Source organism: Populus nigra, chromosome 3, assembly GCF_951802175.1.
Source record: "Populus nigra chromosome 3, ddPopNigr1.1, whole genome shotgun sequence".
Taxonomy (NCBI): domain Eukaryota; kingdom Viridiplantae; phylum Streptophyta; class Magnoliopsida; order Malpighiales; family Salicaceae; genus Populus; species Populus nigra.
In genome coordinates, this window is record NC_084854.1 from 19574607 (window position 1) to 19597444 (window position 22838).

The 22838-nt window shown below is 35.4% G+C and overlaps 2 protein-coding genes across 2 annotated transcripts; both read right to left on the reverse strand.

Annotated features, from left to right (window-relative positions):
• Window positions 1-378: 378 nt before the first annotated feature.
• On the reverse strand, window positions 379-3396 carry LOC133688658 (laccase-4-like). The gene is made up of 6 exons (XM_062108228.1): window positions 3235-3396; window positions 2555-2706; window positions 2222-2466; window positions 1956-2084; window positions 923-1849; window positions 379-821 (listed from the first exon to the last, which is right to left on the reverse strand). The coding sequence occupies exons 1-6, from the start codon at window positions 3328-3330 to the stop codon at window positions 691-693; spliced, it is 1680 nt and encodes a 559-aa protein (XP_061964212.1). The 5' UTR covers window positions 3331-3396; the 3' UTR covers window positions 379-690.
• Window positions 3397-10580: 7184 nt separating this feature from the next.
• On the reverse strand, window positions 10581-13584 carry LOC133688704 (laccase-4-like). Its single transcript, XM_062108277.1, has 6 exons — window positions 13423-13584; window positions 12743-12894; window positions 12410-12654; window positions 12144-12272; window positions 11111-12037; window positions 10581-11009 (listed from the first exon to the last, which is right to left on the reverse strand). Exons 1-6 carry the CDS (start codon window positions 13516-13518, stop codon window positions 10879-10881), a joined length of 1680 nt encoding a protein of 559 aa, XP_061964261.1. The 5' UTR covers window positions 13519-13584; the 3' UTR covers window positions 10581-10878.
• Window positions 13585-22838: the final 9254 nt, after the last annotated feature.

The window sequence follows — 22838 nt, forward strand, 5'->3', positions numbered from 1 at the left end:
AAATGATACATAATTCCACCCACTCATTTTGTGCACCAAGTTTAGTGGAGGATACAATTACTTATTTTAACATTTACGTTCTATCATATGTAGTATCCAGCCAGTTTAGAACTACTAATCTCTCTAGCTATCATGGGATCCAAACTTAAGCATACCCTCTTTCAGGACTTGATGCTGCAAATAAAAAAAAGAAAAGAAAAGAGGATGGTATGTAGTAGGAGTAAATGTTATATCTGGACTATTATGTTATTTGTTTCTTTCCTGCAAAGAGGGATCAAGAATGGGAAATACAGGGTGCAGTGCCAGGGAGGGAAAGACAGTTGCTGCATCAATATTATAAGGATTGGAGGGGTTCATATCAGCAATTGGACAGTGAACTTCAATAAAATGTGAAGGTTCTTTCAAATTCTAACAAACAGTTCAAACGATATACAAACAATTGAACAGGCTTAATTAGCCACCGAATTTTCAATATATATTCGAGAATCTTTTTTTATTCAAACTCGCTTGAGAAAATCTTTCAATTTACTCAAGAAAAAAATAGGATCTTTAACTCTAATTGTTTTATTTTTATGTTTTTTGTTTTTTACATACTCTTCTCTTTTTGAGTATTGAATCTTTCTCCCCTGACCAAGTTTTCTGATCCACTACTGCTTCTATCTTTCAGCTATTGAATTTCTTCACATGGTTTCAACATTTTGGAAGGTCGCTTGGCGGCGGTAGAAGAGACTCCTTAGGGCCTATGCCATTGTCTACCAAGAACGCCATCTTAAGTCCCCATGTAGTGTGCACCTCTAGATGGCAATGCATGAACCAAACTCCTACAAGAGATGCAAAGAAGAAAATCAGAGAACATGAAATTAAACAAACTTGAAAATGCCAAGCTCTGTACTTCCAAACGAAAACATTAAACAGCAATTACCTGGATTATCGGCGCGAAATCTTATCGCCACCCATCCACCAGAAGGTACTCCAATTGTGTTCCGTTCAACAGGATCAACGAGGTTAAATTTCTTAGTATCAGACTTCGGATTGTAATTCCCTACTCCCCTACCGACAGCAAAGAAATTGAATCCATGTAAATGGATCGGATGGTTCTCAGGGGATATGATCCCAGTATCTTGCATAACAAGTTGGACTGTCGAGTTGTAGCTCAGCCTATAAACTTTAGTTCCACTTTTGGTCTGTAAATTTGTAGGTGGAGTGCCAGTGTAATTGAAAACATGCGGTGGCTTTGCAGGAAAATCATTGGTGAACACACCGCTGATGTTGAAGAAATGTGCTTGGAGCAGGGCAGTGGTCGGCATCACAAATGTGACATTGTTAATACTAGCAACAACCCTGCTGCCATTACCAGCTTTGCAACTTGGACATGGGTTAACTCCTAGACCAACTGTAAAGAAAAGGTTGTGATCAACGTTCAATGGGACTTGGGCAGGAAATTTTCTTGAGTTAAGGCTGCGTAGAGAGTTGGTAAATTGGTTGGCAACTGCAGTGGCATTCTTTGGAGGTGGGGTGGTGAGAGTTGTAGGGGAGTTAGCAAGTGCTCCTGAATACTGCAAAGTGGCTGTCGCTGTCATGTTGTCCACAGCAATTGGAGAATCCATGAACGGGGAGGCAGCAACCAAGTACTTGCCTGTATTTTTGTTAGTTGTGACAAGGACATTGGTGGTCTGGCCTGGGGCAATTAGGACTGTATCGGTTTTGAATGGTTTAACATAGGTGGCATCAACTTCGACGACTGTAAGCTTATGCCCTGCAATTTTGAAGAAGAGCTCTTCATTGAGTGCTGCATTGATCAACCGTAGCATGTAGGTCTCGCCACTTTTGACTGGCAATGTGAAACCGCCTGCATGAATCCAAAAATCTTTCTGTATCAGACATTTATTAGAAAGCAAGCATTGACAGCCAGAACTTTCAAGTATATCTTATGGTATTTAATCTTAGTTGAATACCCTGTGAAGAACAAGCTGAGACAGCTCCTGGATGGCCGTTAATTGTGTGAGCATCAGAGACATTTGGAGCTAATCCAGATTTAAGAGCCTCGTTGATCACAGCTTCAGTATCTGATTTCCACCATTCAGCTGCAATTTCACGTCACCACACTAGTCTCAGGTTACATATTTAATAACCATGAACCTTAAATATTTGAATTATGGTCGGAATGCACATAATTTCAAAAATATTAGTGAAAGAAATAACTATAATGTATCGTGCTCACCTAATACAACAACCACTTCTTTATGAGGAGCTGGGAATGGGTAGGGGATGCCGCGTTTAGGCAAGACAACCAGGGCACCATGAACTGTGGCCCTTAGCCAGAGAATATGTGCGTGCCAAAGAAGTGTGCCCCTCTGACCAGTGATTGTGAAATTGTAGACATAGCTTTGCCCTGGCTGAATGGGGCATTGTGTAATGTATGCTGGTCCATCAGCCCAGCCCGTTCTTAGTTGCCTAATGCCATGCCTGCCGAATACCAAGAAGAATCCGCATCGGAATCATTCATGATCAATTGAAGTATAACTGTTATACAGGGTTTGTTTCGTTAGCTTACCAGTGAATAGAAACATTATATTTGACATGGTTAACAACTTTTACAAGAACTGTATCGCCTTCTCTGGCATACAGAGTGGGTCCTGGGAAGCGGCCATTGACGGTAACAATCGGCTTCCTAGAGCATAGTCTGGTAGTATTTTTCATCACCACCTGTTGAAATGATAGGTGAAATATTTAAGCTCATTTCTACATCAAATGTATATAATTCAAAGGTCATGACTGCTAAACTGTCCATATTGTTTAATTTGTTGTGACAAATTACATCACTACAGTGATTTTAGATCTTACCACCCTTTTCCTATTTAATATTTTTTTTAATGGTTTCTTGAACATATATATATATATATATAGTGAGAGCTTTCTGCTGCTATTATTTAACCATAAAGTAAGCATGAGAATAAACTTTTCTGGTATTTAAAATAGTGGCTATAGGTAGGTGGAAACTCTATGATTTCCATTTGAATCATGGACTAGTCAGGAAAAAGATATGGGTAAAGTTGCATGATTTTAAGCCAAGGCAGTGTCATGATGTGCAATGCATCGTGCAAAACATGGCTATCTTCTAATAACGAAATGCATTTCAAAGAAGATTTTCGTCACATGAATGCGACTAATGACCCAAAGCGCAAGCAGTTCAGGCTTTCGTCACATGGAAGCTTGCTACAGCATTTAACTTACATTGAACTTGTAATGCCGAATCCTGCACTCGACCAAAGCGGGGAGGAGGCAGACAGCAAGAAGCATAAAACGGATGAGGCAACCGGAGTACTCCATATTTGCTGACTTCGAGACCTTTCTTTGGCAATCTCTCTGTTGCTGTTGGTTTCCTTCTTGCTTTCAAGCTTGTTGTCTTCATCCGTGACTGGCTACCTCAACCTTATAAAGGGAATATGGGAATTGCTGCCATGTCGTTTTTCACAGTTAGGTTAGGTGGGTGAGTACATTCTTCGAAAACAAGGATTAGAAGCCTAATCTTACTAGGTTTCTTACATGCTACATAAAGTCTTCTTGTTCATGGATCAACATAGATTGGGAAGCAGACCATGTGTTTTCTAATTTTTGCATTTATTTATTAGGAACCTTGCATGGAAGTTTGATAATTTGGGGGCATAGGAAATCTGAAAATTAAATGATTAAATTTGGCACCCACTTCCCACATATTAATCCTGAAAACATTCTCTTGTCGTACTATTTACTCAAGTAGGTTCACAACAACATAAAAATAGAGTAAAAGAACATGAGGTCAATTGATCAGCAACAGACAAGTCACCTTAAGTAATCACCATTTTCATTTAGTTGCCTTGGAGTTTATTTTATTTTGTTACTCTTTTTTACGACGGCGTGCTCTTCGTAGATGTAAGAACAATATGGGTTATAAGTTGGGTAGGCCAAACTCTCTTTTTCAAAGCGTTACTTGCAGTCCTTGCAAAGGATGTCCCAGGATTACTTGCGGCTCTGAACTCTACTGATGAGTGCTCATCAGGTCCTTTCCACCGTGATGTGTTTTTTTTATATGAAAATCCATGCATGATCCGATCAATATTTTCAATTCAATTCAATGCTTTTGCGCATCCGTCTGTTTTGGGAAAGTCTAAAATGCTGGTTTGTAAAAACCATTGATTTCAAATCTAATAGTAAAAAGGAATCAACTAAATGGCTTGATTCGGCTTAATTATTCAACAATGAATCAAGTTAATATATTTTAATAGCTTGGTTAACCACTTCATATCATAGTTCAATTGGTAAGTAAGCCGGTCGGTGTCCAGTTTATGGGTTTGATTCCTAGCTACAAATAGCAATATATTCTTTCAAACAATAGATGAATGGTTGTTTATTTTTTTCTTTTTAAATAAAAATGAGATGCACGGCCCACGCCTGCGGGCCTCCCCAAACCCACATGTTTGGCTTTATCGTAACACACCATTTGAGTATTTTTTGTTCTATTTTTTTTTTATCTTCTAATGTGAGGTTTTTTTTTTTATTTTAGTTTTTTAGTATTGGGTTGATTGTAAATTAAATTTTATATTTTTTTATTATATAATAAAATAAAATATAAAATAATTTGACCTAGTAGAGCCTATAATTTCTGTTACGGGTTTGACGGGTTAATTAGATTTAATTTAACATGTTTCATTTTTGTCTTTACACTTACACAGTAAACAAGGTCACATAACGGCAACTTTCATATGATTTAATTTAAAACTTGAGCTAAACAAATAGTCATGTTAAGAGTTGTCAAGTTTGAACCATTGTACTTAATTTAATGACAATGCCAAAAAAAATTATATGGTTTATATATTATTTTCTTATATTCCAAAAAATTTTCATCCAACCCACAACGATACTACTGTAGGAAATAAACTAGTTATATCTAAATACATCAACATCCGTTACTCATTTTTACTGACATTAGTATTGTAACAAAAACATTCTGCTTTGTTAGTGGGATATTTTGTTGCAAATTTTATCTAGGAACATGGTTAATGAAAATATTTGAGGCCAAATTAAAAGTGGATCCATTCACTTTTGGGGTTAAAACTTTGTTGAAATTTAACCTCCAACATAAGCTTTTTAACATAAACCACTAATATGATTTAAATAAATTGTAGATGAATAAAAAATTATTCTCAAAGAACCATTGGTTTACATATTTTAATGAAACTCAAAGCCCTCTATAAACTCTATCCCATATTAGAAAGAAATAAGTTTTTCTTGTGGTTTATTTAGTGAGAATATGAAGAGTTAATATTGAGACCAAAAGGAACCTAATTGTTTAGAGGGAAAATGACACAAGTAAAATGGATTTTGAATTTAAACCCATACATAAGTACGCGTCAACATGATGTGGCTTGGGCCTAAGTTTGAGTTTATTATAAAATAGTTTCTTGTGATGTGAACTCATAAACAAGAAAAAATACAACCCAAAAAGACAAAATCGAATTGAAGATAAAAACTCAATATAGTGATTATCTTGAACCAAAGAATTGAAGCTATTGGATTAACGACCACAACCCGTTGATTATTGAGTGTAAACACGTAAGGGAGTAAATGATAATAATTGTTTTTTATTGCTAATGTAAAATTTTAAATTTAACAGTGTCTTTCTAAGACGGGGCATCCTCTAAAAAGGAGAAGGAGAATATTTTATTTTAGTTAGGGGCCATGGGACAACAATTTGAGAGGATGAATGTAATGTTTGGCAAGGTATAGGATCGTTGATGAGAATGAGGAAGGAGAAGTCAAAGTTTTTGACCTTGTGTTATTCAACTAAGAAGATTGAAAAGGTATTTGATGGGCTTTTTTAAGATATTTTGGTCAAGTCAATTTCAAACTTTCAAGAAGGGGTGACTAAGCCTTGATTAATGTGGTCCAATAAAGGGTTGGGTAAGGAGAGGTAATTTTAGGCCTTTTTTTTCTTCTAATATACAGTTTTACGCTAACAAGTATAAGTTTCAATCTGAATGTTGGATCGAATTGATATTTTATCAAAAGATTTCACAGATCTTATTTTTATAGGGTTAAAATTGAATATCAATCGGAGTTTGGGAAGACCTTAAGATTAAAACTAGAAACTACTATGTGAAAATTGCATTATTTTCCTAGTTGATTTAGAATTATATATCTTTCTTTCTAACTTATAGACTTCCTATAAAGTGGCTTCCTTATTCTACAAGGACATTAGAGGCGACATAATTAGAGCTATTAATTAGCAAGGTTCTCATGTTTCATTAGGATTTAAAAGTCAGTGGTTTCTTTATTTTATATGGACACATGAGAGGTGGTAGCAGAGTTCCAATTTTTACAATGTACACCTTGTTTGTTAAGGCTACACAAAAATTATAAATCAAAAGAATGATGACCAAATTAAAGAATGTGATATTTAGTGAATTGTGATGGAAGAATGTAATTAAAAACAAATAAAATTTCTATAAAAGAGCCAGGAACAAAAATTAGAAATCAAAAGAATAATGATTGAAGTTGAAACACCAACAACAAAAAGGACAAGCTATAATTTTTTTTGGGAGGAGAGAGAAGAGAAGGAAAAAGAAAAGAATAGAAAGACCAATTGACGACAAACTAAATCACCACCAAAGACATGCATCATACAAACAGGAAACAAAACATGACAGTGCTTCCAATGACATGATGAAAGGGTATTTTTGGATAATGAAAGGTGTCGTGGAGGCGTTGCACATGACACCCATAGTGTGTTGGTGTCTCCTGCATGCCTCATAGTGTCGTACATATGCCTGAACTTTTTTTTATTCAAATATCAAATCACCCACAATTTTATATGTTAATAATGAAAAAAACCTTTGGAAAAAGCCCCTTAAGATCATTTTTTTATTTTTTTGACTTCTAAGGGCATTTCGGTCGTTTCACTATACTTTTGATTTTTTATATATATATTTGTCCAAATACAAAATTGCCCTCATCTTACATGATAATAACAAAAAAAAACCATTTTAAAAGTACCAAATTATCCCTTGATGCCAATATTGAAATTTTTTCTTTTAAGAGTATTTTAGAAATTTCACTATATTTTTTAAATTGAAAAAACCATTGCTCTTCTTGAATGTTAATGAAGGAGTTACCCTGTTGTTAAAGTGTTTTCATATCCGTAAGTTTTGCTAATTCATAAGAACACGCGCATCTTAGGGCCTTGACCTCTCAGAAGACCTTAAGATACCGTAATCGGCTTCTATCTGTTGCCAATTTAGCTACAACATGGTAATTTTATACCTGTAACAGGTGGGGGCAGCATTTTTCAGGCATATCGTGATTAATACCTGTAATCTAAAAGAGAAAACTTCATAGAGCCAAGAAGATTGTTCAAAGGCTTGAATAGAAGTGTGATTTTCAGCACAATCCAAGCATGTGCAAGTTTATACAATTCAGAGGATGAAAGATGATGGATAGACACTGTAAAACATACTGATAATTAAGTTTATAATTTTGCATTGATCAGCAAAGCAGTTTCATTTTTAATCATTTCTTTCACATGTTGAGATCACATATAATAGCCAGACACAAGACACAAGTTTGAGAGAGGTCAAGTGTGGTACTGTGGTTAAATCATGTTTTTTGAATTTGTGGTACAATTTGGTCCTTCAATTTGACAAAAATTATAATTTGACCCTAAATTTTTTTAAAAAATCCAGAATGGTCCCTAGAGCATAATTAGATATTCTGGACAGAAATGAGGATGAGTTATGGACATAATTCCACTATAGTCATGAATTTATTATATTTTTAGTTTGATCATCCAATTAGATGAAAATTACAATTTTCACCCTTAAAAATATGATAAAATTCAGATTGGGCCCTAATTATAATATTAGCTTTTACATATTGGTTTGATGAATAATTGAGGGTTATTTAGTGAATTATTACTAATTTTATTATTTGTTTTATTATGGATTAGATTTTGAAAAAACCGTTAGATTTTGGGTTTTTAGAAAAATAACTAGTTTAGTATAAAAACATATAGGATTATGGAATATACTCTTAGATAAGTGTATTAAATAGGTTATATATTATTTTGAGTCATTCTTGAATATGTCTCATTTATATTCAAATAATCCTGATATTCTACCGGCGGGACGTCAGTAGGATTTCCTTCGGTATCAGCTTTAAGTTCTGTTTTCTTTCGAGTCAGGTGAGTGGATAATTTTCCATATGTATGAGAAATATTATAAATATTTGATTTGTTAATATGAATTTGATCATGCTTCTTGATAATATATATGTTGATTATTATCCTTGTTATGATAAAGTACGATCAATTGTTAAATCTAAATTCTTGATATGAACCAATATATATTTGAATTGACTTCTAAATTGATAGCTTCTTATTTAATTGATGTAATGAGTTGAGCCTTGAGATATGAATATGTCTGTTTGATTATGATTATGATTATGAACCTATAGTATGCTAATCAGAATACCCATGCTAACAGGGTAATGTTAGTCTTTGTGCATATCGTATCTGAACCTTAGTTGGTTGGGGGAGTCATCAACCTGTGTGGACTGATCATCCCACAGTACGGAGCCTCATGCTCATTCCATTTTGATTTTCTGACGAGTTTTACCATATGATATTCTTGTTATGGCCTATTTGAGAAACCTTCCTATAAGAACATAGAGCCATAATTGTATATATATTTCTCATTGTTATATTACCTCGTGTGTGTGTATAGAACGTTATCTACTCACTGAGTTGTTGAACTCACTCTTTCATTATATACATTTTCAGGCTTATAGCTTGTTAGCGGATTATTTTTATTGAACCTTCCGAATCTGCTTTATGGTTGTAATTTGTACCTTTCTTTTTGTCTAGTTAGTGCTCTAAAACTATAAAATTATATGAAGTCTTGTATTAATACAATCAAATTATATTATGAAGTTTATTTTGTTATTAGCGCTGCGTTGAACTCTAATTGAGTTTTGAAAGATAAGTTTGTATGTAAGTTTGGGTTCGCATAGGTATGGAATCTTGGAGGGGTACCTTACCTATGTGCCGGTCATGTATCCGGGATTCGGGTCGTGACACAAAGTATAATTTTTGAGGGAGGAGAGAGAAGAGAAGGAAAAAAAAAAGAATAGAAAGGCCCATCGACGACAAACTGAATCACCACAAAAAACATGCATCATACCAACAGGAAAAAAACATGGCAGTGCTTTCAATGACATGATGAAAGAGTATTTTTGAACAATGGGAGGTTTCATGGAGGCGTCGCCCATAATGTGTTGGCGCCTCCCGCATGCCTTATAGTATCGTACATATGCCTGAATTTTTTTTTATTCAAATATCAAATCACCCAAGATTTTATATGTTAATAATGAAAAAACTTTTGAAAAAAGCCCCTTAAGATCATTTTTTTTAATTTTTTGACTTCCAATGGCATTTCGATCATTTCACTATACTTTTGATTTTTATATATATATTTGTCCAAATACAAAATTGCCCTCGTCATACGATAATAACAAAAAAAACACCCTTTTAAAAGTACCAAATTATCCTTTGATGCCAATATTGAAACTTTTGCTTTTAAGAGTATTTTAGAAATTTCACTGTATTTTTTAAATTGAAAAGGACATAATTGCCCCTAGTCAATTTGAAAATGACTAATGTGCCTCATCAAAAGACTTTGATGTCCCAAGTAACTAGTTATAAGTTTTTTGATGGAAAAGACAAAGACCTCATTAGAATGTTCTGGTGAACAGTGCCAATATATCTGCAACTACACTATTTTCCTAACCAGTTTTAACTATAGCATATTGGAACAAAAAGATTCTTCTATTTTATCAATCTTCTTAGTTTATCTTTTTTTTTTATGTTTTTTTTTTAAAATAAATAAATTAGAAAAACAACATAAAATGGATGAAAAATATTAAGTTATAAATGGTTTTAAAAACAAAGAGAGTAAATATATAGTTACAACCATAATTAATTAATTTATTTTAATAAACTACAAAATTAAATTACTAGTCACTCCATGCCAGTTTATATTTTTCCCTTCTCTTTCTATCTTTTTATCTTTATCTAATGTTTATTTGAGAGTATTATAAAAACTATTTTTAAAAATATTTTTTATTTTAAAATATATTAAAATAATAATTTTCCCTTCTCTTTCTATCTTTCTATCTTCGTCTAATGTTTATTTGAGAGTCTGATAAAAATTATTTTTTATTTTAAAATATATTAAAATAATAATTTTTAATATTACCCTATCAAAAATATTTAAAACATACAGCTTTTGAGTTTAAAAAATGCAATCATTGCTAGAATTTCTGATTATTGCTATGTTATATAAATATTTGTTTCGCGGTGCAAAAATTTTGCTTCCTTAGTCTAATCGAACCAGTTCTAATCGAACTCTAGCATTTATTATTTGCCTTCATTTTTTTATTTTTTGAAGGGCCTGAAAGCCCATGTATTGATTCTGGCTAGACTGTCAATATAGTTTAGAAAAATTAATCGGGCCTGATCTAGCTCTGATCCGACCCGACACATGAACATATATAGAACATACGAGTTTTATTGATCATAAATGGCTTTGTGATCAAATCTTCAATAGATATATTTATTCAAGAAAAAATAACATTTGAATTGAAACAGCTATACCGCTCACAAAATTTTATTCATACTCGCTTGAGCAAATCTTCCAATTCACTCAAGAAACAAATCGGATCTTTAACCCTCAAAATATATATATACACACTCTGCTCTCTTCGAGCAGACAATGTTTCTACCGGGACCAAGTTTCCTGATAAAGTATGGCTTCTATCCCTCGAGTTAGTATAGTTCTTCATCTGACTTCAACATTTTGGAAGGTCGCTTGGCGGCGGTAGAAGAGATTCCTTAGGGCCTTTGCCATTGTCTACCAAGAACGCCATCTTAAGTCCCCATGTAGTGTGCACCTCTAGATGGCAATGCATGAACCAAACTCCTACAAGAGATGCAAAGAAGAAAATCAGAGAACATGAAATTAAACAAACTTGAAAACGCCAAGCTCTGTACTTCCAAACGAAAACATTAAACAGCAATTACCTGGATTATCGGCGCGAAATCTTATCGCCACCCATCCACCAGAAGGTACTCCAATTGTGTTCCGTTCAACAGGATCAACGAGGTTAAATTTCTTAGTATCAGACTTCGGATTGTAATTCCCTACTCCCCTACCGACAGCAAAGAAATTGAATCCATGTAAATGGATCGGATGGTTCTCAGGGGATATGATCCCAGTATCTTGCATAACAAGTTGGACTGTCGAGTTGTAGCTCAGCCTATAAACTTTAGTTCCACTTTTGGTCTGTAAATTTGTAGGTGGAGTGCCAGTGTAATTGAAAACATGCGGTGGCTTTGCAGGAAAATCAGTGGTGAACACACCGCTGATGTTGAGGAAATGTGCTTGGAGCAGGGCAGTGGTCGGCATCACAAATGTGACATTGTTAATACTAGCAACAACCCTGCTGCCATTACCAGCTTTGCAACTTGGACATGGGTTAACTCCTAGACCAACTGTAAAGAAAAGGTTGTGATCAACGTTCAATGGGACTTGGGCAGGAAATTTTCTTGAGTTAAGGCTGCGTAGAGAGTTGGTAAATTGGTTGGCAACTGCAGTGGCGTTCTTTGGAGGTGGGGTGGTGAGAGTTGTAGGGGAGTTAGCAAGTGCTCCTGAATACTGCAAAGTGGCTGTCGCTGTCATGTTGTCCACAGCAATTGGAGAATCCATGAACGGGGAGGCAGCAACCAAGTACTTGCCTGTATTTTTGTTAGTTGTGACAAGGACATTGGTGGTCTGGCCTGGGGCAATTAGGACTGTATCGGTTTTGAATGGTTTAACATAGGTGGCATCAACTTCGACGACTGTAAGCTTATGCCCTGCAATTTTGAAGAAGAGCTCTTCATTGAGTGCTGCATTGATCAACCGTAGCATGTAGGTCTCGCCACTTTTGACTGGCAATGTGAAACCGCCTGCATGAATCCAAAAATCTTTCTGTATCAGACATTTATTAGAAAGCAAGCATTGACAGCCAGAACTTTCAAGTATATCTTATGGTATTTAATCTTAGTTGAATACCCTGTGAAGAACAAGCTGAGACAGCTCCTGGATGGCCGTTAATTGTGTGAGCATCAGAGACATTTGGAGCTAATCCAGATTTAAGAGCCTCGTTGATCACAGCTTCAGTATCTGATTTCCACCATTCAGCTGCAATTTCACGTCACCACACTAGTCTCAGGTTACATATTTAATAACCATGAACCTTAAATATTTGAATTATGGTCGGAATGCACATAATTTCAAAAATATTAGTGAAAGAAATAACTATAATGTATCGTGCTCACCTAATACAACAACCACTTCTTTATGAGGAGCTGGGAATGGGTAGGGGATGCCGCGTTTAGGCAAGACAACCAGGGCACCATGAACTGTGGCCCTTAGCCAGAGAATATGTGCGTGCCAAAGAAGTGTGCCCCTCTGACCAGTGATTGTGAAATTGTAGACATAGCTTTGCCCTGGCTGAATGGGGCATTGTGTAATGTATGCTGGTCCATCAGCCCAGCCCGTTCTTAGTTGCCTAATGCCATGCCTGCCGAATACCAAGAAGAATCCGCATCGGAATCATTCATGATCAATTGAAGTATAACTGTTATACAGGGTTTGTTTCGTTAGCTTACCAGTGAATAGAAACATTATATTTGACATGGTTAACAACTTTTACAAGAACTGTATCGTCTTCTCTGGCATACAGAGTGGGTCCTGGGAAGCGGCTATTGACGGTAATAATCGGCTTCCTAGAGCATAGTCTGGTAGTATTTTTCATCACCACCTGTTGAAATGATAGGTGAAATATTTAAGCTCATTTCTACATCAAATGTATATAATTCAAAGGTCATGACTGCTAAACTGTCCATATTGTTTAATTTGTTGTGACAAATTACGTCACTACAGTGATTTTAGATCTTACCACCCTTTTCCTATTTAATATTTTTTTAATGGTTTCTTGAACATATATATATATATATATATATATAGTGAGAGCTTTCTGCTGCAATTATTTAACCATAAAGTAAGCATGAGAATAAACCTTTCTGGTATTTAAAATAGTGGCTATAGGTAGGTGGAAACTCTATGATTTCCATTTGAATCATGGACTAGTCAGGAAAAAGATATGGGTAAAGTTGCATGATTTTAAGCCAAGGCAGTGTCATGATGTGCATCGAGCAAAACATGGCTATCTTCTAATAACGAAATGCATTTCAAAGAAGATTTTCGTCACATGAATGCGACTAATGACCCAAAGCGCAAGCAGTTCTGGCTTTCGTCACATGGAAGCTTGCTACAGCATTTAACTTACATTGAACTTGTAATGCCGAATCCTGCACTCGACCAAAGCGGGGAGGAGGCAGACAGCAAGAAGCATAAAACGGATGAGCCATTTGGAGTACTCCATATTTGCTGACTTTGAGACCTTTCTTTGGCAATCTCTCTGTTGCTGTTGGTTTCCTTCTTTCTTTCAAGCTTGTTGTCTTCATCCGTGACTGGCTACCTCAACCTTATAAAGGGAATATGGGAATTGATGCCATGTCGTTTTTCACAGTTAGGTTAGGTGGGTGAGTACATTCTTGAAAGCAAGGATTAGAAGCCTAATCTTACCAGGTTTCTTACATGCTACATAAAGTCTTCTTGTTCATGGATCAACATAGATTGGGATGCAGACCATGTGTTTTCTAATTTTTGCATTTATTAATTAGGAACCTTGCATGGAAGTTTGATAATTTGGTGGCATAGGAAATCTGAAAATTAAATGATTAAATTTGGCACCCACTTCCTACATACTAATCCTGAAAACATTCTCTTGTCCTGCTATTTACTCAAGTAGGTTCACAACAGTATAAAAATAGAGTAAAAGAACATGTGGTCAATTGATTAGCAACGGACAAGTCACCTTAAGTAATCACCATTTTCATTTAGTTGCCTTGGAGTTTATTTTATTTTCTTACTCTTTTTGAGGACGTAGTGCTCTTCGTAGATGTAAGAACAATATGGGTTATAAGTTGGGTAGGCCGAACTTTCTTTTTCAAAGCATTACTTGCAGTCCTTGCAAAGGATGTCCCAGGATTACTTGCGGCTCTGAACTCTACTGATGAGTGCTCACCAGGTCCTTTCCACCGTGATGTGTTTTTTTTTATATGAAAATCCATGCATGATCCGATCAATGTTTTCAATTCAATTCAATGCTTTTGCGCATTCGTCTGTTCTGGGAAAGTCTAAAATGCTGGTTTGTTAAAAATATTGATTTCAAATCTAATAGTAAAAGGGAAACAACTAAATGACTTGATTTGACTTAATTATTCAAATTAAGTTGATATATTTTAATAGCCTCGTGTGATAGTTCAAGTAGGTGTAAGCAAGCAGATAGGTGTCGAGGTTGTGGGTTTGATTTCAACTGACAGCAATATATTCTTTCAAACGACCCCAAGCCCACGTGTTTAGCTTCATCCTAACACACCATTTTAGTATTTTTTGTCTTTTTTTTATTTTTTATCTTTTAATATGAGGTTTTTTTTTAATTTTATCTTTTAGTATTAGGTTGATGATAAATTAAATTTTATATTTTTTATTATATAATAAAATAAAATAAAAAATAATTTGATCTAGTAGAGCCTATAACTTCTAACACGGTTTCGGCAGATTGATTATATTTAACCTGACATGCTCCTTGTTTTTCTTTGCACTTGTCCAATAAACAAGGTCATATAACGACAACTTTTATATAATTTAATTTAAAATTTGGACTAAACAAATAGTTATGTTAAGAGTTGTCAAGTTTGAACCATTATACTTAGTTTAATGAGGATGCCAAAAAAATTTATATGGTTTATATATTATTTTTTATGTTCCAAAAAAATTTCATCCAATCCACAATGATAGTGTAGGAAATAAACTAGCTATATCTAAATACATCAACATCCGTTACTCATTTTTACTGACATTAGTATTGTAACAAAAACATTCTGCTTTGTTAGTGAGACATTTTGTTGCAAATTTTGTCTAGGAACATGGTTAATGAAAATATTTGAAGCTAAATTAAAAGTAGATCCATTCACTTTTAAGGTTAAAACTTTGTTGGAATTTAATATCTAACATAAGCTCTTAACATATACTATTAATATGATTTAAATAAATTGTGGATGAATAAAAAATTATTCTCAGATAACCATTGATTCATATATTTTAGTGAAACCCAAAGCCTTCTAAAAACTCTATCCCACATTAGAAAGAAATGAGTTTTTCTTGTGGCTTATTTAGTGAGAAGGTGAAGAGTTAATATTGAGACCAATAGGAACCTAATTTTTATAGGGAAAATGACATAAGCAAAGGGGGTTTTGAATATGCAAGTCCGTGTTGACATGATGTGGTTTGAACCTATGTTTGAATTTATTATAAAATAGTTTCTTGTGATGTGAACTCATAAACAAGAAAAAATACAACCCAAAAAGACAAATCAGATTAAAGATAAAAACTTAATATAGTAATTACCTTGAACCAAAGAATCGAAGCTAATGGATGAATGACCACAACCCGTTGATTATTGAGTGTAAACACGCAAGGGAGTAAATGATGATAATTGTTTTTTATTGCTAACGTAAAATTTTAAATTTGACAATATCTTCCAAAGACGAGGCATCCTTTAAAAAGGAGAAGGAGAATATTTTATTTTTGTTAGGGGCCATAGGACAACAATTTGAGAGGATGAATGTAATGTTTGGCGAGGTATCATTGATGAGAATGAAGAAGGAGAAGCAAAAGATTTAGACCTTGCATTATTCCACCAAAAAGATTGAAAAGGTATTCGATGGCCTTATTTAAGATATTTTGGTCAAGTCAAGTTTTAAAATTTCAAGAAGGGGTGACTAAGCCTTGATCAATGTGGTCAATGAAAGGGTTAGGTAAGGAGAGGTAACTTTGGGCCTTTTTTTCTTCTAATATACAGTTTTACGCTAACAAGGATAAGTTTTAATCTGAACGTTGGATCGAATTGATATTTTACCAAAAGATTTCACAGATCTTATTTTTATAGGGTTAAAATTGAATATCAATCGAAGTTTGGGAAGACTTTGAGATAAAAACTAGAAACTACTATGTGAGAATTGCATTATTTTTCTAGTTGGTTTAGAATTATATATCTTTCCTTCTAACTTATAGACTTCCTATAAAGTGGCTTCCTTATTTTACAAGGACATTAGAGGCGACATAATTAGAGTTATTAATTAGCAAGGTTCCCATGTTTCATTAGGATTTAAAAGTCAGTGGTTTTTTTATTTTATATGGACACATGAGAGGTGGTAGCAGAGTTCCAATTTTTACAAGGTACACCTTATTTGTTAAGGCTACACAAAAATTATAAATAAAAAGAATGATGACCAAATTAAAGAATGTGATTTTATATGGACACATGAGAGGTGGTAGCAGAGTTCCAATTTTTACAAGGTACACCTTATTTGTTAAGGCTACACAAAAATTATAAATAAAAAGAATAATGACCAAATTAAAGAATGTGATATTTAGTGAATTATGATGGAAGAATGCAATTAAAAACAAATAAAATTTCTATAAAAGAGCCAGGAACAAAAATTAGAAATCAAAAGAATAATGATTGAAGTTGAAACACCAACAACAAAAAGGACAAACTATAATTTTTTTTGGGAGGAGAGAGAAGAGAAGGAAAAAGAAAAGAATATAAAGACTAATTGACGACAAACTGAATCACCACCAAAGACATGCATCATACAAACAGGAAACAAAACATGACAGTGCTTCCAATGACATTATGAAAGGGTATTTTTGGACAATGGAAGGTGTCGTGGAGGCGTTGCACATGACACTTATAGTGTGTTGGTGTCTCCCGCATGCCTCATAGTGTCTGTCGTACATATGCATGAACTTTTTTTTATTCAAATATCAAATCACCCACGATTTTATATGTTAATAATGAAAAAACCTTTGGAAAAAGCCCTTAAGATCATTTTTTTATTTTTTGACTTCCAAGGGCATTTAGGTCGTTTCACTATACTTTTGATTTTTTATATATATATTTGTCCAAATACAAAATTGCCCTCATCTTACATGATAATAACAAAAAAAACCATTTTAAAAGTACCAAATTGTCCATTGATACCAATATTGAAATTTTTGCTTTTAAGAGTATTTTAGAAATTTCACTGTATTTTTTAAATTGAAAAAACCATTGCTCTTCTTGAATGTTAATGAAGGAGTTACCCTGTTGTTAAAGTGTTTTCATATCCGTAAGTTTTGCTAATTCATAAGAACACACGCATCTTAGGGCCTTGACCTCTCAGAAGACCTTAAGACGCCGTAATCGGCTTTTATCTGTTGCCAATTTAGCTACAACATGGTAATTTTATACCTGTAACAGGTGGGGGCAGCATTTTTCAGGCATATCATGGTTAATACCTGTGATCTAAAAGAGAAAATTTCATAGAGCCAAGAAGATTGTTCAAAGGCTTGAATAGAAGTGTGATTTTTAACACAATCCAAGCATGCGCAAGTTTACACAATTCAAAGGATGAAAGATGATGGATAGACGCTGTAAAACATACTGATAATTAAGTTTATAATTTTGCATTGATCAGCAAAGCAGTTTCATTTTTAATCATTTCCTTAACATGTTGCGATCACATGTAATAGCCAGACACAAGACACAAGTTTGAGAGAGGTCAAGTGTGGTACTGTGGTTAAATCATGATTTTTGAATTTGTGGTACAATTTGGTCCTCCAATTTGATAAAAATTACAATTTGACCCTAAAAATTTTAAAAAATTCTAGAATGGTCCCTGGAGTATAATTAGATATTCTGGATAGAAATGAGGATGAGTTATGGACATAATTCCACTATAGTCATGGATTTATGACAATTTTAATTTGGTCCTCCCATATGATAAAAATTATAATTTGACCCTAAAAATTTGGAAAAATTCCAGAATGATCCCTGGAGCATAATTAGATATTCTAGACAAAAATGAGGATGGGTTATGGATATAATTCCACTATAGTCATGAATTTATTATATTTTTAGTTTGGTCATCCAATTAGATGAAAATTACAATTTTCACTCTTAAAAATATGATAAAATTCAGATTGGACCCTAGCTGAAATATTAGCTTTTGCAGATTGGTTTGATGAATAATTGAGGGTTATTTAGTGAATTATTACTAATTTTATTATTTTTTTTTATTATGGATTAGATTTCGAAAAAATCGTTAGATTTTGAGTTTTTGGGAAAATAACTAGTTTAGTATAAAAACATATAGGGTTATGGAATATACCCTTAGATAAGTGTATTAAATAGGTTATATATTCTGTTGTAACCCATTTTTGGGTCCCCACAAAAAAATAAAAATAAAAAGCCAAAGGAGGTTAGAAAAAATAACAGGAGGTAGAAGCGCTCAGAAAATGGTCGGAAAATTGGTCAAGGAGGTTAAAAATACAAAGATTTGATTTTTGACAGTATATTCTTGAAGGATGAGAGCCCTGTTGAGAAGGAAAATTTGAATTTTGAGGAGAAAAGCCCAAATTTGGATGTTTATGGACTTAATTGGATTTTTATTTTTGAATTTATAGAGGATTTGATTGCAAGAAAAATTGATTTTTAAGTCAATTTGGGCTTTGATTAGAAGAAATTAAAGTTCTGGGGCCAAATTATAATTTTTAGGAATTTATTAGGTCCAATCAGGGGCTTAATTGCATAAATATTGAAGTTTAAGGGCCAATTAGGGACTTAATTGAGAAAATCTAAAACCAGGGACCAATTTGGAAAAGGCGCGTAAATCAGAGGGGCTGTATTGGATTTGATCCGGGGCCAAATTGAAGAAATTAAAAACTGGAGGACTGATTTGAAAACAGAGCAGGGAAAACCAGGTGACATGTCGCCTGTTACTGTTCACTTTCTTCCTCAAAAAGCTGCCCGAGTGGCTGCTTTCCAGGCGCATTTTCCGGCTCGTCTGGCCTTCAAATCCGACAAAACATGCGCCAACATGTCCACCTGAAACCCCTTTATCCCGGAGAATGGTCCGGTCGGGTCGACAAATTTATAAACGGCTCCGTTGAGTGGCTCAAAGTGGCCACCTCGGGCAGTTCACAGCCTTGAGCTGCCAAATTTGGCAGCTCGAGGTGCACACTTTGAACCAACGGTTTGGATTCCTCGAGTCGAATCAAGGGCTGAAAATTTTCCCCAATATAGACAATATGACCCTCTTACACCACCTATAAATAGAATCTCTGTTGAAGACCTGGGGACGGAGAAAATCGGGTCCAAAGTCAGCCAAAAAACCAGCATTTTCGCCCAATTTCTGCAGATTTCTTCCTTTACTTCCAACGCCGGCCGCCAGCTCCAACCCCCTCCCCCTGGGCTTTTGATTTTTTTTTCTTCCCCACAACAGCTGACCGAAACTCTCAGCCTCTCACCCCACCTAAACCAGCGCCGTTCTTTCCCTCTTTTCCTTGGCCAAAGACAAACCAGAAAAGCTCATCATCTGTCTCCCACACGCCGCGCCACCATTGAGTGAAACCGTTGTACATTGAGGAGGGCGAACAGCTGACAGAAGGAAACACCCGTGATCAAGAGAAGAAGAACCAAACAGAAGCAAAGGAGGAAGGCAAATAGAGGCGGGTGCATCTGCATAAAGGAGAAGAAATACTGCAGAAAAGCAGTTGCTGACATTGAGCTTCTCAGCCACTGCCACCGTCAGAACCACCGGGAGACCTCGTCGGCTGCCTCTCCACCGGCACCAGCATCACAGGGAGTGTTCGCCATCGTCTTCAACATCGCTTCTGCCACCAGGTTTGTTTCTCCTTCTCGTCGCTGTGCATGCACCATTTCCTTGCATTTCACTGTTCAAGTGCAATATAATTCACTTGAACAGTGAAATGCTATTTCACTAGTTACTTACTGTGCATATGCACAGTAACCCCGGTTACTATTCTGGTGTACAGTAACCAGCCCATACTTGTTTTGGGCTGGAACCCCAGCCCAGCCCATGCTGCTGGGCTGAGTCCAGCCCTGTAGAAAGTAAGCCCATGTTGTTGGGCTGATTTCGGCCCATTTTCCTTTTGGGCTGGGTATGGCCCATTCAAAAGTTTTCTTCAAATATGTATTCAAAAAATCTGTGATTTTCTGCAAGTTTGTATTTTTGTACTATAAAGATACAAATCCGGTATGAAAATACCCGGTTTTCGTCAACAAAAAAAAAATGTTTATTTAAAAAAAAAATGTTTTGTTTTCATGCATACGGCCAATACCCTAACATTGTTTTTACGTCTTTTATCTAAAAAACAAATATTTGAAGTTTCAAAAATGTGTTTTCGCATGGATTTCTTAAACACAACAAAAATCATTTTTCTTGCATTTCTGGATTTTACAACATGTTTGTAAAACTCCAAAGGGTATTGGCCAATATTCCAAAAAATATAAAAATCTTATTTTGGGGGAATTCATCTATTATTCACCACAAATGTTTGGATAAAGAAATCCTTAAAGGACGAATATCCAAAATATTATTGGGGATAATTTGTTATTATTCACCACTAATGTTTGGATAAAGAAATCCTTAAAGGACGAATATCCAAAATATTATTGGGGATAATTTGTTATTATTCACTGTTAATATTTGGATAAAGAAACCCGGAGTGGTAAATATCCAAAATAATTTTCTAGGAATAATAAATCCGCACATATCCTTGAAAGAAGCCTTGATTATAATCGAGGACATTTCAATTTTTTTTTTTACTCCACGGTTTACCAGTTGTGAAAGTATAAAATACTAAGACAAAAAAAATAGGTTTTAAAGCACCCTAGATTTCGTTCATCAGAGCCGACTTATCTTAGGAAAGTGATGGGATTAGAGAACATCAACACCATAACATTTATAAGGCAAATCAAACACCAAGCAGCTTACCTTAGGTAGGGCGTACTAGGGGTGCTAATACCTTCCCTTTACGCAACCAGTCCCTTGCCTTAGAATCTCTGAAAGACCAGTTAGGTTTCCTAGTGACCATAATACTAGGTGGCGACTCCCTTTTTCAAAACAGAAAGACCCCAATATCGACCCCCGCAAACGAAGGATGGGTCGCCGCGACGTCGAGCTCTCGGGAGGGTGCGACAGGATGGCGACTCCACTGGGGATCTTAGGACTAGGCTTGATAATTGGTTTGTTTATGATGTGTGTTTTTGGTTTTTGTTTTCTTACATGAATGATACTTTGTTTAAAAGCTTTAGCATGCATCTTTATATTCTGTCATACATGATATAGTCATGCATCACTTATATTATTACTATCTTGTCAAGAGCACACATTAAACTTTAAGTTAGGTGGGGGACTAGCAGCTTGCCTTATGACTTGAGTCAAGGTTTAAGTTTGTGTAAACCCCAACTCTTTGCTGAGTGTTTAGACTGATAGTGATTGGTACATGTGCCATCCCACTATCTGCTGAACCCCCATATTGCCTTTAAGAGGGCGATCACTGGGACAGCGAGAGACCCTTGTTTAGAGACCAAGTAGTAAACCTACCCTATGTCTCACATAAAGGAACTAGAACCTATCCTTAGGGTGTATGATCCATAATACCTTTTGCATCAAAACAAGTCTAACCCCCAGCATTTTGAATTGCAGGACTTGTGAACGAAATGGCCACCATCGCTACATTTTCCATCATAGAATATGGGAAAAACTCTGAACTGTCACAATTGACTGAAGGAGACTGCCTTAGAAGCGATGCTAAGAAACTGTCACCAATCAAGAACCTGAATTGCATTATGAATGAGGTGAACAAGTTAACGACTCATTTTCAGAATGTGGATAAGGATGCATTTTTTAATAAATACGGACGTTTGATGGAAATTGCAAGGGTAGAAGTTTTAAGCCCAGCTGTGCGAGCCATAGTTCATTTTTGGGATCCAGACTACCGGTGTTTTTCTTTTGGAAGCATAGACTTATGTCCCACTATGGAGGAATATGGGATGTTGACTGAATTTCCAAACAATCTGTATCATGTTTATTTGCCTTTGAGATCTGACAAGATCATCCCCGAACTGTCAAAACTGCTCAGAATCTCCAACTTGGAAAAGTTTTTGGAAAAGAATGCTACCGGTCTGAAATGGAGGATGCTAGAAATTGAACTGGAAAAGAAGTTGGGATTAGAAAAAGAGAGATTGATTGCCCTGGGCATATTTGGCCTTGTGTTGTTCCCAAGCCAGACGGGTTTAGTAAGCTTGGAGGCCGCTGCTGCTTATGTAGAGTTTGAGAATACACAAATCAATCCAGTGGCTGCTATTTTAGCTGAAACCATCTTGACGCTTAATCATTGTAGGAGGACCGGAAAAGGGGCAATGAGATGTTGCACGCAGTTGTTGTATATCTGGATGGTTAGCCATATCGAAGCAAAAAAACCTATCTTCAATAATTTTTGGTGGTTCACCCAAAGACCCCTGAAGTTAGTAGAAGAAGAAGAATGGGGAGATCTAGACAACCAAGGTTGGGTTGACAAATTAGAAGGTTTGCCTAATAGTGATTTTAAGTGGAGAGCCCCCTGGATAACGATGGTGAAAGTCCTAATGAGTTGTGGACAAAGACGTTGGGTACCATTGGTAGGGATTACAGGTTATGTGAGTTATGCTCCTGCCCTGGTGGTAAGGCAACTTGGGGGCATGCAGTTTGTTCCAAGGACTATGGGAATTGCTCAATTCTTTGGTTT

Coding starts and splice junctions, on each gene's coding strand:
- LOC133688658 (XM_062108228.1), bottom strand. CDS start 3,330: ATGGAGTACTCCGGTTGCCTCATCCGTTTTATGCTTCTTGCTGTCTGC. Junction 2,467..2,554: donor TATAATGTTTCTATTCACTG/GTAAGCTAACGA, acceptor GGTATTCGGCAG/GCATGGCATTAGGCAACTAA. Junction 822..922: donor ATTTCGCGCCGATAATCCAG/GTAATTGCTGTT, acceptor CATCTCTTGTAG/GAGTTTGGTTCATGCATTGC.
- LOC133688704 (XM_062108277.1), bottom strand. CDS start 13,518: ATGGAGTACTCCAAATGGCTCATCCGTTTTATGCTTCTTGCTGTCTGC. Junction 12,895..13,422: donor TTCGGCATTACAAGTTCAAT/GTAAGTTAAATG, acceptor TCATTTCAACAG/GTGGTGATGAAAAATACTAC. Junction 12,273..12,409: donor AGAAGTGGTTGTTGTATTAG/GTGAGCACGATA, acceptor GTGAAATTGCAG/CTGAATGGTGGAAATCAGAT.